Source organism: Bubalus kerabau, chromosome 1, assembly GCF_029407905.1.
Source record: "Bubalus kerabau isolate K-KA32 ecotype Philippines breed swamp buffalo chromosome 1, PCC_UOA_SB_1v2, whole genome shotgun sequence".
Taxonomy (NCBI): domain Eukaryota; kingdom Metazoa; phylum Chordata; class Mammalia; order Artiodactyla; family Bovidae; genus Bubalus; species Bubalus kerabau.
Window position 1 is genome coordinate 215,073,422 of NC_073624.1, and position 14,056 is coordinate 215,087,477.

Genomic DNA, 14,056 nt, shown 5'->3' on the forward strand with positions numbered 1-14,056 from the left:
TTTGTGCTCAAGAGTGTATGAGAGTTCCAGCTGCTGTGCATTCTCACCAGCATTTACTGTTATCTGTTTAGTTTTTGCTTATTATTTTTGGTTTGAGGTTTTTTTGTTTGTTATGTTCTTTTAATAAAGTATAATGTATCACTTTTAGTTTTATTTCATGTTTCTGTAATAAATAATGTTGGATATCTTTTTAATATACTTACTGTATTAGTTATTAGTTTAGGTTATTCCTAATGTTTTCTAGGAAGTATTGTGACTGTTGATTTTTTTTTTTAATGAAAACTTTATTTTTAATTTGACAAGCTGAGTATCTTAAGCGGATTTAATTTTTTTTCCTGTGATTAAAAAGAACAGTATAAAATTTCTCTGGAGTTTGAATATCAAAACAGACTGTAGAACATATCCTGCAGTAGTGTTTTCTTACATGATATATATTTTACCAAAATCGCTTTTACAAAAAAGGATAAAGTAATCAAAAAATTCAGAAAAGAAATCTTTAAGAAGCTAGCATGTTACCATCATTTGGATATGATTTCTATTGTCTTTTCAGTGGTACTTTGAAAAAAATTTTGTAGTAAAAAAAATAACACTTTAGAGTTTGCTTTGATACTTTTCCTAATTACTACACATAATCCTGTTTGGTTCCAAATTGAAGTGATTTTTCTGAGTAACTTTAATACAAACTTTTTTTTAATATTGTTGTCCTTCACTATTATTTGTATGTTTTCTCCAAAGGCGAAAGAAGAATTCGTGTTCATACTTTGTGTTTGCCGGTAGTTTCAACTTTAAATGAAGTCTTTCTTGGAGCTGATGTTCAAGCAATTTCAGGGTTATTGGCCAATATGGGTAAGAATTATTACCTATTGTAAACATATTACAAGTAGTAACATTTGAAAAATCTATATACTTGTATTTTCCTTTAATTAGCTTTACAATTTCAGTATTTTAGATTCAGTGTATGCCTTCCAAGTAACTATTTGAATAAATGGGTCTGCTGCAGATAACCTGATCTTTTTTTCTTTTTTAAATTTTACAGCTTTATTGAAATTAGTTTCAGTTTGTTGAGATAAAAGTGATATAATTATCACTTAACCCATTTGAGTATATAACTCCATATATACATCCATGAGTATGTATACAGATTTATACGGCCATCACCTGAGTCTAGTAACATTTCAATCACCCCTGAATGAACCTCATGCCCATTAGTTAAGTTACTACTTACTCTCTTCTTCCCTCAATGGCCTTAGGCTACCACAAAACTGTTTTTTGAGCAACTGAGCATGCACACACACATACAGACATGTACGTGCAAACTATATTCTGCCTCACAACCTACCTGCTAGGGACTTAAATACCATGTTTTACTTAATGTTTTCCATCTCAGAGTTGCCTTCTTGAATTTTTTTTTGTTGTTGTTTTCTTTTTGGATCCCTTTTGCAAAACCATAGAGCTTAATGTCATCTTGGTTCTTGCTCCCTTTCTCCTTCAGGGATGACTGCCAGTGAGTCCATTTGCTTCGAATTCAGTCATCAATTTGCTTCAAACTCGAATGCCTGTAATAGGAATAATTACCTATTTTCTTGAATTTCCTATTGGGAAAAAATGTTCTTTAATGTAACATGGTAAATAATTAACTTCAGTTTAGTCTCATATGTTAAAAGTTAAAAATTGTAACCTAAGAAATTTGAGGGTTCATTGCCTTTATATATTGTTGAACTAGTAGATTTTTGTAACAGTGTAATTATTATATCTTTATTATTATTAACAACAGCAACTATATATCAGGCAATGTTTGTGAATTTTAAAAAATCTTCACAACAAGTATTAGTTCTTTTACGAAATTTGGTTGATCCCAATATGTACTTTTTACCCCTCACATTTTGTCAAAATCCTTGAGTTAAGGTAATAGTAGTCTTCATTCTTTTTTGCTTATATATAAATTTGGTCATAGCAGTTAATAATGTCACTTCATTGAGTGTATTTTTGATACCACATGAATAGAGTTTAGTTATAGTTTGAGAAGTTTTCAAAGGAACTACAGTGTTTTTGGTATTGGAAAAAATTTTGGAGTATATAGAAAAGCTTAAAATAGAGTAGCATAACAGATGATGAAGATCATCTAAATAACTAGTTGTTCTTTGAATAAATATCAAAGTTCTCTGTATTAAGAAAGCATGTGCTACAAAAAAAAGCATGTGTGTTTAATTGCAGTCTTTTTCTTTCTCAGTGATACATAAAATGATAGGTTACAATTAAAAACATCTTAGATTTGGAGAAATACAATTTTCCATTTGTATTTCCAATGTATACATTTTACAGATAAGGATACTGTGGCTCATAAAGGTTAAATTACTTGCCAGATTTTCATACTGCTAGGAAATAGCACGGAGAAGGCAATGGCACCTCACTCCAGTACTCCTGCCTGGAAAATCCCATAGACGGAGGAGCCTGGAGGGCTATAGTTCATGGGGTCGCTAAGAGTTGGACACGACTGAGCGACTTCACTTTCACTTTTCACTTTCATGCATTGGAGAAGGAAATGGCAACCCACTCCAGTGTTCTTGCCTGGAGAATCCCAGGGACAGGGGAGCCTGGTGGGCTGCCGTCCGGGGTCGCACAGAGTCAGACACGACTGAATCGAATTAGTAGCAGCAGCAGCAGGAAATAGCAAAACAATATTTCAACACAGGTTGGTTTGATTTTCCAAAGTATGTGCTTTTAACTGCTCTGTTTGGTTCCTTGTGTAAATAATAACTTGAGAGAAAATTTGTATAATTAAAAAAAAAGCTTTTCTATCCTTAACAGTGGGGTACCTAAACTTCTGTCTTTTTTCTCTTTTGTCCCTACTTCAACTTCTGTTAGCTGTTGACAGGTCTGTGACGGCCAGTCTGAGTGATGCTCGTGATGCCCTGGTGAATGCCGTCATAGACTCCCTTTCAGCTTATCGTTCTTCAGCCCTATGTAACCAGCAGCCTGGACTCATGGTTCCTTTCTCTCTTCGGCTTTTCCCACTGTTTGTGCTGGCTCTCCTTAAACAGGTAAAAGAATCAAAATCAGAAACTAACACATTCAAAGTGTCAACAGCCAAAATTTTTGTCCTGTGAACCTCTTTCTCATAGATAACAATTTATAAACTGTGGAAAAAAATACAAAAAATTAACTACCTAAAGGAAAAAATACAAAAAAATAGCTACCTAAAGGATCTGGAGGGTGTATGTGAGGAGAAACAAAACTTGGAAGAGGAGGCATGCACATGGTGCACTTCCTGTTATTTTAGCCTGAGGATAGGTGACCTTTAATGTCATGCATAAGGAATAAAACATGAGTAATTTGCAGGCCTTCTGGTGTGAAATATTAGATGACAGAGTTTATAATTACTGCTTCTGAATAGTAAGTGTAGAACCCCAGAACAGATAGAACCAAAGAAAGTGAAAGTCACTCAGTTGTGTCCAACTCTTTGCGACCCCATGGACTGTATAGTCCATGGAATTCTCTAGGCCAGAATACTGGAGTGGGTAGCCTTTTCCTTCTCCAGGGGATCTTCCCAACCCAGAGATCGAGCCCAGGTCTCCTGCATTGCAGGCAGATTCTTTACCAGCTGAGCCACAAGGGAAGCCCATAGGCACTTAGTAAGTAGTTTTTTGAATGAATAAATTTAACAGCCTTTTCTAATCTTCCTTATTTACAGTCAGTGCATTTGTTTTAAGGCAAAGTTTCATTGCTGTTATCTCTCTGCCTCATTCTACTCCTTTCCATCAATAGAAATGCCCAAAACCTTATCTCTGAATTTAGTGTTCATGGAGCTAATATTCCAGTTGAAACTGACAGTTACTTGTTAACTCTATTCTACTAAGTAGCTGTCTTCAAATTACTAATTTTCTTGGTTGATTTGTGAGCTTTGTTATTATACATTATTTAATTTCTCTAGCTGTGGGAGAAATGAGGATAGTTAACCACCATTCATCGTCACTCAGCTTTTACAGAATACTTAGATCTTTGGTTCTTCATACTTCATATGCCTTTTTTTTTGGCATCTGCAATGTAACTTTATCCTTCTTGTCCTGTTATTTAGATTTTTATATTACTATTGCTTTATGATATATAGGATGTTTAGATCTATTTCATTGATTAGGAAGGAGATGCCAGAGAGATTGAATGATTTTGCCATGGTCAGATAATTAATTTGTCAAAACTTTTAGGTAAAGATATAGCCCCAATTTAATAGATGTGTGTGACTGATTAAGATATATTTTTGTAAGAACAAGTGACAGTAAATTTGTTAATTCTGTTTGAAGCTATTCTTGTAACAGCTGATATTTGCAAAATTTTATATGTATTTGTTAAATACCTTTTTTCTGATGGGTATATTTTTTTGTTATAGAAATCATTTCAGACTGGGACAAATGCACGTCTAGATGAACGCATTTTTGCTATGTGTCAAGTGAAAAATCAGCCCTTGGTTTACCTTATGCTCACAACTCATCCCAGTTTGTATAGAGTTGACAATCTCTCAGATGAGGTAAGATTGATTCATTTTTTTATTCACTTTTTCTTGAACATTTATAAGCCTAATTGTATTGAATCCATTGAAGAAATGAAGAAAGGTGTTTTCTTTCTTAAAGCTTTTCATTTTATTCTTATATAAAGAAATTTTGGCTTTGGGAAGCTCCTGAAAATAGTACTTTTATTTAAGTTATTAAAGTAATAAACTTTACTGTTTATTTCAGATGAATCTTTAGAGAGATCTAAATAAATGAAGACATTGTCAAATTGACTCGAGCAACCTATGATTTATTTATTTAAACAGATTGATCTGAAAGGAGTATCCAGTGTAAAATTACACTTGAACACCCAGGTCAATGTTTAGTGTAATAATAATCTTGAATTGAAAAGAAAATATTTGTCTAAGTTATAACATTATTTTCCTTTGATGGGAAATTTACTAGAGTTAAAGCTGCAACCATGAAAATGTTAAATCATAATCTTTCTATAATACATTGTAATCAAGTTAGGATATATATGTTAGAAGTAATACTTTGGTTAAAAATGTTTGAGTTTAAATATTTTAAGGTACCTTGCATATATGAAGGAGATAACTTTTTAGCAAATGAAAATTGTTGATGACATTATTAATTTGTATTACAAAAATAATGACTTAAGATTACTCCTGTGTTTGACAAGTTCAACTAACTGGACCTGTATTTTTCTCAAATTGAAAAGTGGCAAATTAACATAAAAATACAAATGCAGTATGTTAGATGTCTATAATATGGAGACCACTAGGAGAAAAATAAATCACTCATAGTACATACATTCAGAGACAAGCACTATTAAGATTTTCAAGGACTCTTCATTTATCAGGACTCTTCTTTTGCAAGTGAGCTTAGGAAAGAAGGGACTGACTGATGTGGCACTCAAACACAAACTACAGGAAAGGCTAGGTTCTAACTAAACTCAGGCCTAACTCAAATTCATTGACTCTGCATTGCTTCATTGTTTCAGACCAGCCTTTTGTATAAGACTAGAAAACAGAGTCACTGATAGCTTCCCATCTTTACCACCAGAGAAGGACAAGGCTTTCTTTTCTTAGTTCACATTAATTTCTGATTGGCTGTATTTGGGCTGTAGTATCTTTTGTTCCCCACACGCCCTAAGGCCAGAGGTCTTAAGGTACTGTGATTAATAGGTCCTAGTAGAGCTAAAGCCTTCTGAAGGTAGTACCTCTTGATAGGTCAGTATTTTATTTACTTTCTCCCTTAGATAAGATTCATTAAATATCAACTTTTAGTATTTAAAGCAAATTTTGGTCAAAAATGTGTAGTTACGAATAATTAAAGGTGTATATTTTAAGATAGCAGTATTAATAGTCAGTGATAAATGAGAAACTTCTATTTCTGGACTTATTAAATAAATGTTAAATTGAAGAGAACTAGAAAATTCATTTGCATTAGATTTACATCAGGATGTATATATGATCTAAACTACACAATCATCTGTTATCATTAACTAAATTCTGGACTTTATTTGGATCTCACTAATGTAATTTATCTAATCAGGATACATGAGTACTAATTACATTTATTGTGTTCATTTTTAAAATAATAAATTAAGATCAGAGAGTAATTTGGCTTGACTGGGATCATGATGGCTTTGTTTAGATAAATGATACATATTTCCTCCTTGTCTTTATGTTTAAATATGAATAATTGTGATTTACCTAAATAAATTCCAAGGTCTCAAAGGTAACACTCATTAAATTTCTTTTTATTATTTAATTGTGGCTCCCTAATAGTTATATCTAAAAGGCTTTAATCTTTTGCTAAATTTTTAAGGGAGCAATCAGCATCAATGATCGCACTATACCTCAGCCGTCTATTCTTCAGCTTTCAGTGGAGAAGCTGAGCAGGGATGGGGCCTTTCTCATGGATGCAGGTTCTGTGAGTAGTCTTGACTTCTCTCTGTACACTACTACCCTCATTCCTCTTAGTTTCTCTCAACGGATTATGTATTATTTAATCTATATAGTTTTGTATTTGCTGCCTTCTCCTCCATAGTCTCCTTGCATGCAGAGCATATAATGTCCTGTCATGGTAAATAGTAGTTATCATTACTTTAGTTGGAGCCTATACAGTCTCAGTAAACTAACTTCCCTTTTTGATCTTTTAAAACACAGTCAGTGGTTAAAGGTTAAGTCAACATCTCACTGTTAAACTATATCTCAAAATAATTTTCTTCCTCTCTCCAGGTACTAATGCTTTGGGTTGGAAGAAATTGTGGACAGAATTTTCTCAGCCAAGTTCTAGGAGTTGAAAACTATGCATTAATTCCACACACCATGGTAAGATTGTGTAATTATAGTGATTGTGGTATGCTTAAAAGGCGTTTCAAATGATGGCAAAAACATGAACATCCTATTTTGTAATCATAGCTGTATTTTAGAGGCATTCTTTAGGTTATTTTGCATTTTTGAGTTGCTTGTTCTTATATGTGTATACTATTTTAGTGAGAAAGTAATGAACGTAGTTAATGGCCAAAAAAAGTTTGCTGCTGTTGGCATTAGTGTTAGGGCTCTTCTGTTTATGTGTTTTGTGTTTTTTGCAAGTGATTTCATTGTTCTTTGGCAGAGTCCCTTTAACTGCTGCTTTAGAGTAAGAACTAAGCTAACTGCCACACAAGCCAACGACTTGTGACCAATATCAGTTGGATTTATATTGATTATTGGAGAATGTAATATTGGACTCTGTCACCCACTCTGTAACCTTGAATAAGTCATTAAAAGCCTCATTTGTAAAAATAAGAGTGCTGTTGCTTATGGAGGAATACTTGAAACAACACATGAGAAAGCACACATTAAATCTATGTAACATTTGGATAATTGTGAATTTTAAAGTTAGAATTAATTATAACATGGTCTTATTTCATGTCATGCTTTTCGGTTTCAACTAGTTTGTCACTAACTTTGGAATATATTTTATGTCCACGTCTTGGTCATATTTATGGGTTTAACTTCATTTATAGAAGTCATTAGGAGATTTATGTATTTAAAAGACAAAGGGTTCTATCTAGGATAAGCATTAGCTTAATGGCTGATCTGGATGACTAGGCACTTTAGGTAATGAGATAAGAAATTGTTATATTTGTAATAACTGTCTGAATGGATCAGTTAATTCTAGATGTCATAATAAACAGAAGATAAGAGGTAGCATATTCCTCTAGATCAGTGTCTGACAAACTAGGCCTAAGGAGGCCTGCCACCTGTGTGTAAATAAAGTTTCAGTGGAGCATGCTGCTGCTGCTGCTGCTAAGTCGCTTCAGTCGTGTTCGACTCTGTGCGATGCCATAGCCGGCAGCCCACGAGGCTCCCCCGTCCCTGGGATTCTCCAGGCAAGAACACTGGAGTGGGTTGCCATTTCCTTCTCCAGTGCATGAAAGCGAAAAGTGAAAGTGAAGTCGCTCAGTTGTGTCCGACTCTTCGCAACCCCATGGACTGCAGCCTACCAGGCTCCTCTGTCCATGGAATTTTCCAGGCAAGAGTACTGGAGTGGGTTGCTACCAGTGGAGCATAGCCATGTCCATTTACTTACAGTATATAGTCTGTGGCTGCTTCAGTGGAACAGTGCCAGAGTTGAGAAGTTGCAACAGAGAGCAAATGACCTGCAAGCCTGAAATATTTATTATCTGTTCCTTTGAAAAGTCTGCCTACCCTTTAGGGGTAGGGAGAAAATTGTCGTATGTAGAATCTTAGGCTCTTCCCTAGACCTCCTATATCAATTGCAGTTTAGTAAGATCCTCAGGTGATTCATATACAAGATAAAGTTTGAAAAGTATTATAGATGATAATTTAGAATAAGTTGTATATTGCTGGTTTTTGTTTAATAGACAGACCTTCCAGAACTTGATACACCAGAATCTGCCAGAACAATAGCTTTCATCTCTTGGCTTAGAGAGCAGAGACCATTTTACCCAATACTTTATGTAATAAGGTAAGTTGAATTTGTCATTTGTCAATACTAAAGCAGTTTGCTTGGCTTTGCAAGGAAACCTTTGAGTTGAATCATAGGTATGTGTAACCTATTGCAAACTCTTTAGAAGGATATAGAAAAAAAAAATTGTATTTTCAATAAATAGTATAAGTTAGTAGTATTAAGTTATGCTTTATATCCATTTATTAGCAAAGTAGATGTCAAAGCTTTGTGACAAATCCACTGTTTATTTTACTATTACATTTTGTCTAATATTATAAATATTTGTCTTTTATTCCTAAGAGATGAGAGTCCGATGAAAGCAAACTTCCTTCAAAACATGGTAGAAGACAGAACAGAATCTGCGTTATCATATTATGAATTCCTCTTGCATATACAACAGCAAGTGAATAAATGAACAAATGAAGATACTCGACTTAATAATTTCAAAGGAAAGTCACAATAACACAGAACACCTGAGAGTGTGTAATACCTTCCTTTCCTGTTAGGTTTGTGGACTAATGTGATGATTATATGTTCTCACTGTGATTTCAACAAACTGTAGCAAATAAAGGAACACAGCGGAGAATCAAACATGCAACTCTGAAATACTGTATTTTTCAAATCAAAATATATCTGCATATGATTGATCACACAAATGACCTTTATTCTTTGCTGCCAATTATGTTTGAGTTGTTATGGATTCAAATAAGACAGTATCGCAGAGGCAAAGTACATTTTGTAAAATAAAGACTTCTGTGTTCCAAATGTATATTTCTCATTTTTTTTCTGAATTTTTGGCTGCTACATTTAAAACCTCACAAGATTAAATGTTGCGGGGAAGTTACAAATCCATTGATAATGATCTTTTTAAAAGAAAAAGATTTTTGAAGTAAATCATATGTTGGAAAACTAGTATCCATCCCCCAGAGTTTCGCTTTTTTTTTTTTTTAAGGAAGAAAAAGGATCATCATGTTAACTAAAACTAGAGTAAATCAACTCTAGTCTAGCTTGAGAAGAATATGAAGTGATACAGTCAAGCTTTGTCAGTATTCTGTATACTTGAAGAACAAAGTCACTGATCTGGAGTGAAAACTCTTAAGTGGTTTTCTGATTTGACTGCAGAAGACTTGGTTGGACACACCGTCTTATTCTGCAGTGAAAAAAATCTGAGCTGTCTTCATAAATACGCTGGGACTGGCAATAGTAGGGAGATGAGAAACTTAGTTATCTTGATCCTTTAAGTGGGTTTTATTTGGTACATTTCTGCTCTGTGATGTATAATATAAAAACATTATATTGGTGAAATGAGTATGAATAAAAGAAATTAAAGATTTCTTAAATGCTGTCTCAAATTCATCAGTAACATTTTCTAAGGAGTTTTATAATTGAATTGGAAGTTGCTCATAAGATTTATTCTTAACATTAAAACTTAAAGCATGAATGCCGCTGTTTGGTTTAGGTGATATTAAGATCACACAAATCCGATATATGGTGATGATAAAAGAAACTTGATTTCTGAACATGCTCAAGATACTGCTTTTTGATTTGGCCAGAGAAATATTATAGTAAAAACTATTAAGTGAATTTTGTTTACAAATAGGTAAATTATACATCTGTATATTTAAGGTGGTGTGATAGAATATCTTTAAAAAGAGTTTGGTCCAGTTTTCACAGATTCATCTTGTCTTGTATGAACATTTTGAAGTAAAAGTTGTTCATGAGTAGTACTTGATGAAAAGATTTTTGTTTCTTTGTTTTAATGGATTAGAAAAATGTGTTTACAATCTTGATCTTACATGATCACCAATGAAATAGTAACCTTCAGGTTTACATCAATATGAGCTGACTTTAACTGAATCGTTTTGGGTTAGGGAAGAAATAGGTCCCACTAGAGTATATACTACTGCTTGCCAGCCAGATCAGAATAATTGTGTTCTATAAAAATATTATCTCCCTGAAGCAGTGTTAAGGTTTATTTTCAGTTTGCAAGTGATACATTGAACTGGAAATTTTCTTGAAAGCTGCTTCCTTTATTAGGAAGCAATTTTCAAATTATAGCTAATTAGAATACATTTCTATTTTCCCCTCTTCTAAAGAAACTGAGAGTCATTATTATGCACTGATGTTTCTTAAAATAACTAAAATTCTGTTCATAATGTGAATTTTAAATGTTGATATTGTAGGTCCTTTTTTAATAGTAGTAATGAATCTTCCAGAGGGGAAAGTTTGTGCTCCTAGGGACAGTAATCTTCCTCGTGCCTCACTTTCATCCCTAAGTGGGTATGACTCTTGTTATTACCACATGCTTTGTTGGTATATTTCACAAATTTACTTTAAAAAAATTATTTTACATATTGCATAACATGTGCAATCCAGAATAATTTTATAATAGCCAGGTCATAAAAAACATAACTTTATTAAGAATTCACAATATTTGTTCTCCCAGTAATGAGGGAATGAATGAATTTTTTGGAGATATTGATATTAAGCAATTATTTTTTGCAATATTGAATGTGTTACTTTAGTTTTTTTTTTAAGTAGGGCGCTGCCTGCTATCTCATCTTGTATTACTTTTTGATGTAAAGCAACTAATATTTACACTATGCCATATTTTTTTTATTGTAGTTGTAAATTATGAAAGATCCTTGAATTTTCTACAGATCTACAACTACTAAAGTAATTGACAAGGGCAATCTTGGTATTTAAATCTGAGTGGCAGTTCTACCATAAAAAGTACTCTATTTTTCTAATTTCTAGGATTTTTAAAATAACATTTCTGTAAGTCTGACACATTAATAATTCACTCAAGCTGTACCATTTATTTAGTTTGCCTATATTTCATTGTTTTAATTTAATGTAATGTATTGAGTCTAATAGACTGTTTTACAATAATTAGAATAAAAGATTTTTCTTCTAATCAAAGATGTATAACAGCTGTTATCTAGGGGACCACCAAATGTGATTTCAGGATTTTGTTAACTATTACAAGTATAATCCTTATGTAGAAATTTTAATTTTGTAAAGTAGTGTATAATATTGTAACATTAAATTCTTGTTTTCAAATTCAAATCTGTATTGGTCTTCAATGTGCTGTGTTATATCTTGCTTCTCTGAAATGTTAGAGACAAGATGTCTTCCTTTTTACAGTTTGTAATTCTCACTGTTTTTTTCCTGTAAAAAAAAAAAGTCATTTGTAACCCATGCAAATAATCGTTTGAATTGTGCTAACTTATCGATTTGGCTATTCAATAAAGTTAATTGAAAGAGCTTCATACTGTGGTTATGTATTTAAATTGACATGAATAACTTGACAGTCACTGAGTAGTTCTATGTTGTACATCCAAATTAAGTCAATGGAAAAATACGGTTGAAGAGGCTTTAAACCTATGTCAGAATCTGGGATTTCATAATCCTAATTCTAGATGCTCACTCTTCAAGAACAGCTAGGTTTAAAATTCTAGATTGAAAGGGTTTTAAATGGTTTATTTTCTAGTTCTCAGTATGCTTAAGGTACTACTCTATTGTCTTGTGTCCCTTTTGTTACTGATATGCCTACTGTAAGTCTAATTTTTATTTGAAAGATAATGTTAGCTCTTATGATTTTTCTTTTATCCTTAATATGCTATAGTTGTAATAGTTTTACTTGTTGTTGTGTTTAGTTGCTAAGTAAGTAGTGTCTGGCTCTTTTCGATCCCATGGACTGTAGCCGTCTGTCCATGCGATTTCCCAGGCAAGAGTACTAGAGTGGGTTGCCATTTCCTGCTCCACAGGATTTTTTCAACCCAGGAATCAAACCTGTGTCTCCTGCGTGGCAGGAGGATTCTTTACCACTAAGCTGCCTGGAAAGCCCAATAGTTTCACTACTCTGAGTTTATTGTTTATCCTGCTTGTTTTTCAGTGCACACTTTAATCCAGAGATCCTTGTCTACTTTCAATTCTAGAAAATTCTCGCTTTTTAAAATTTTATTTTTAAAAACTAGGTATAATTGACATATAAAGTTATTTTTTTTAAGTTTTTGCTTCCGTCATTCCCTCTATTCTTTGCCTTCAGAATTCCTTTATGATGTATGTTTTTACTAATTCTGCTTGTGACTATGTCCACTTGAAGCTTAATCTCATCTATTGAATTTTATATTTGTGTAACCATTTTTGACTAATTTCTGCCTATTTTGTTCAGTAATGTATTAAAACTGTTCTATAAAATTCTGGGGATGGCTTTCCTAGTGACTCAGACGGTAAAGAATCCACCTGTGATGCAGGAGACCCGGCTTCAATCCCTGGGTTGGGAAGATCCCCTGGAGAAGGAAATGGCCCCACTCCAGTATTCTTGCCTGGAGAATCCCATGGACAGAGGATCCTGGCAGGCTACAGTCCATGGGGTCACAAAGTCAGACACGACTGAGCAACTAACACACATACAATTCTGAAGTGAATTCCAATTCTGATTTTTAATTTGGGTGGCAGAATTTAAATGTTTGTTAGAATGTCTGTTTTTCATGTTTCTTAGAATTTGGATTTCTAGGCTCATTTGCGGAGAAGGCAGTGGCACCCCACTCCAGTACTCCTGCCTGGAAAATCCCATGGATGGAGGAGCCTGGAAGGCTGCAGTCCATGGGGTCGCTAGGAGTTGGACACGACTGAGCGACTTCACTTTCACTTTTCACTTTCATGCATTGGAGAAGGAAGTGGCAACCCACTCCAGTGTTCTTGCCTGGAGAATCCCAGGGACAGTGGAGCCTGGTGGGCTGCCGTCTGTGGGGTCACACAGAGTCGGACACGACTGAAGTGACTTAGCAGTAGCAGTAGCAGCAGGGTCATTTGATTGAGAGGGTTATTCTTTTCAGTTTAGCACATCTCTCTCTGTCCAAGCTTTCCCTCTCCCTGTCTATGGGTTTTCTAGTTGCATTTTCCAAAAACCAGGGCTATTGGTGATGTTTCAGGGCTCCTGTTATGCAGTGATTTGAGGATATCACCATTCTAGTCACCAACAGTGGGAAGTCAACAGCCCTGTCTTCTGCTTTTCTATTTATTAAGCTGAAATCCAATAGAAAATGATATTTTGAATATTCTTCAGGGAGGGCAGACCTCATATCTTGCCTGGAGAATCCCATGGACAGAGGAGCCTTGCAGGTATAGCCTGTACAGTTCATAGGGTTGCAAAAAGTGGGACACGACTGACACGACTTAGCAGGCACAGACAGACTTCAAGCAGTGAGTTGGTCCTGTCCATCCCTGTCTCATGTGGAACACTCTGAGTTCCTCTTACACATAGATTGTGCCATCACTGCCTGTTTCTGGATCTGTAGCCCAACAGGCACCTGTCTAGCCACACTGTGCTATGTTTCACATACTCAGATCTGCTGAGATGTTTCTCTTGTTTTTGAGGTCCTATTTTTTTCCCTTTATGTTTTTAAATGTTACTGATAGCTGTGTGTAGTAGAGAGGTGTCCAAGCATGAACTTACTGCCAACTTTTAACCCCAGAATCTGAATTATTTTATTACTTATGATTCAATCTATTCAGCTTTGTAGCTACAGTTAGTCAATAAAGTATTAATATTAGCCTGCCTTAACAATGCTAGGGTCAAA

General features: G+C 34.2%; 1 protein-coding gene across 2 annotated transcripts in view; it reads left to right on the top strand.

The window, feature by feature from the left end:
- The window catches only part of SEC24A (SEC24 homolog A, COPII coat complex component), a 73,889-nt gene extending 62,149 nt beyond the window's left edge, over nt 1–11,740 (top strand). For both annotated transcript variants that reach the window (XM_055553964.1, XM_055553975.1), the window contains 7 exons: nt 736–846; nt 2,866–3,041; nt 4,385–4,522; nt 6,336–6,440; nt 6,749–6,841; nt 8,383–8,486; nt 8,769–11,740. In XM_055553964.1, coding sequence (XP_055409939.1) covers nt 736–846; nt 2,866–3,041; nt 4,385–4,522; nt 6,336–6,440; nt 6,749–6,841; nt 8,383–8,486; nt 8,769–8,883 — 842 coding nt within the window. In that variant the 3' untranslated portion in view covers nt 8,884–11,740. The remainder of the gene's footprint in view (nt 1–735; nt 847–2,865; nt 3,042–4,384; nt 4,523–6,335; nt 6,441–6,748; nt 6,842–8,382; nt 8,487–8,768) is intronic.
- The last annotated feature ends 2,316 nt before the right edge of the window (nt 11,741–14,056 follow it).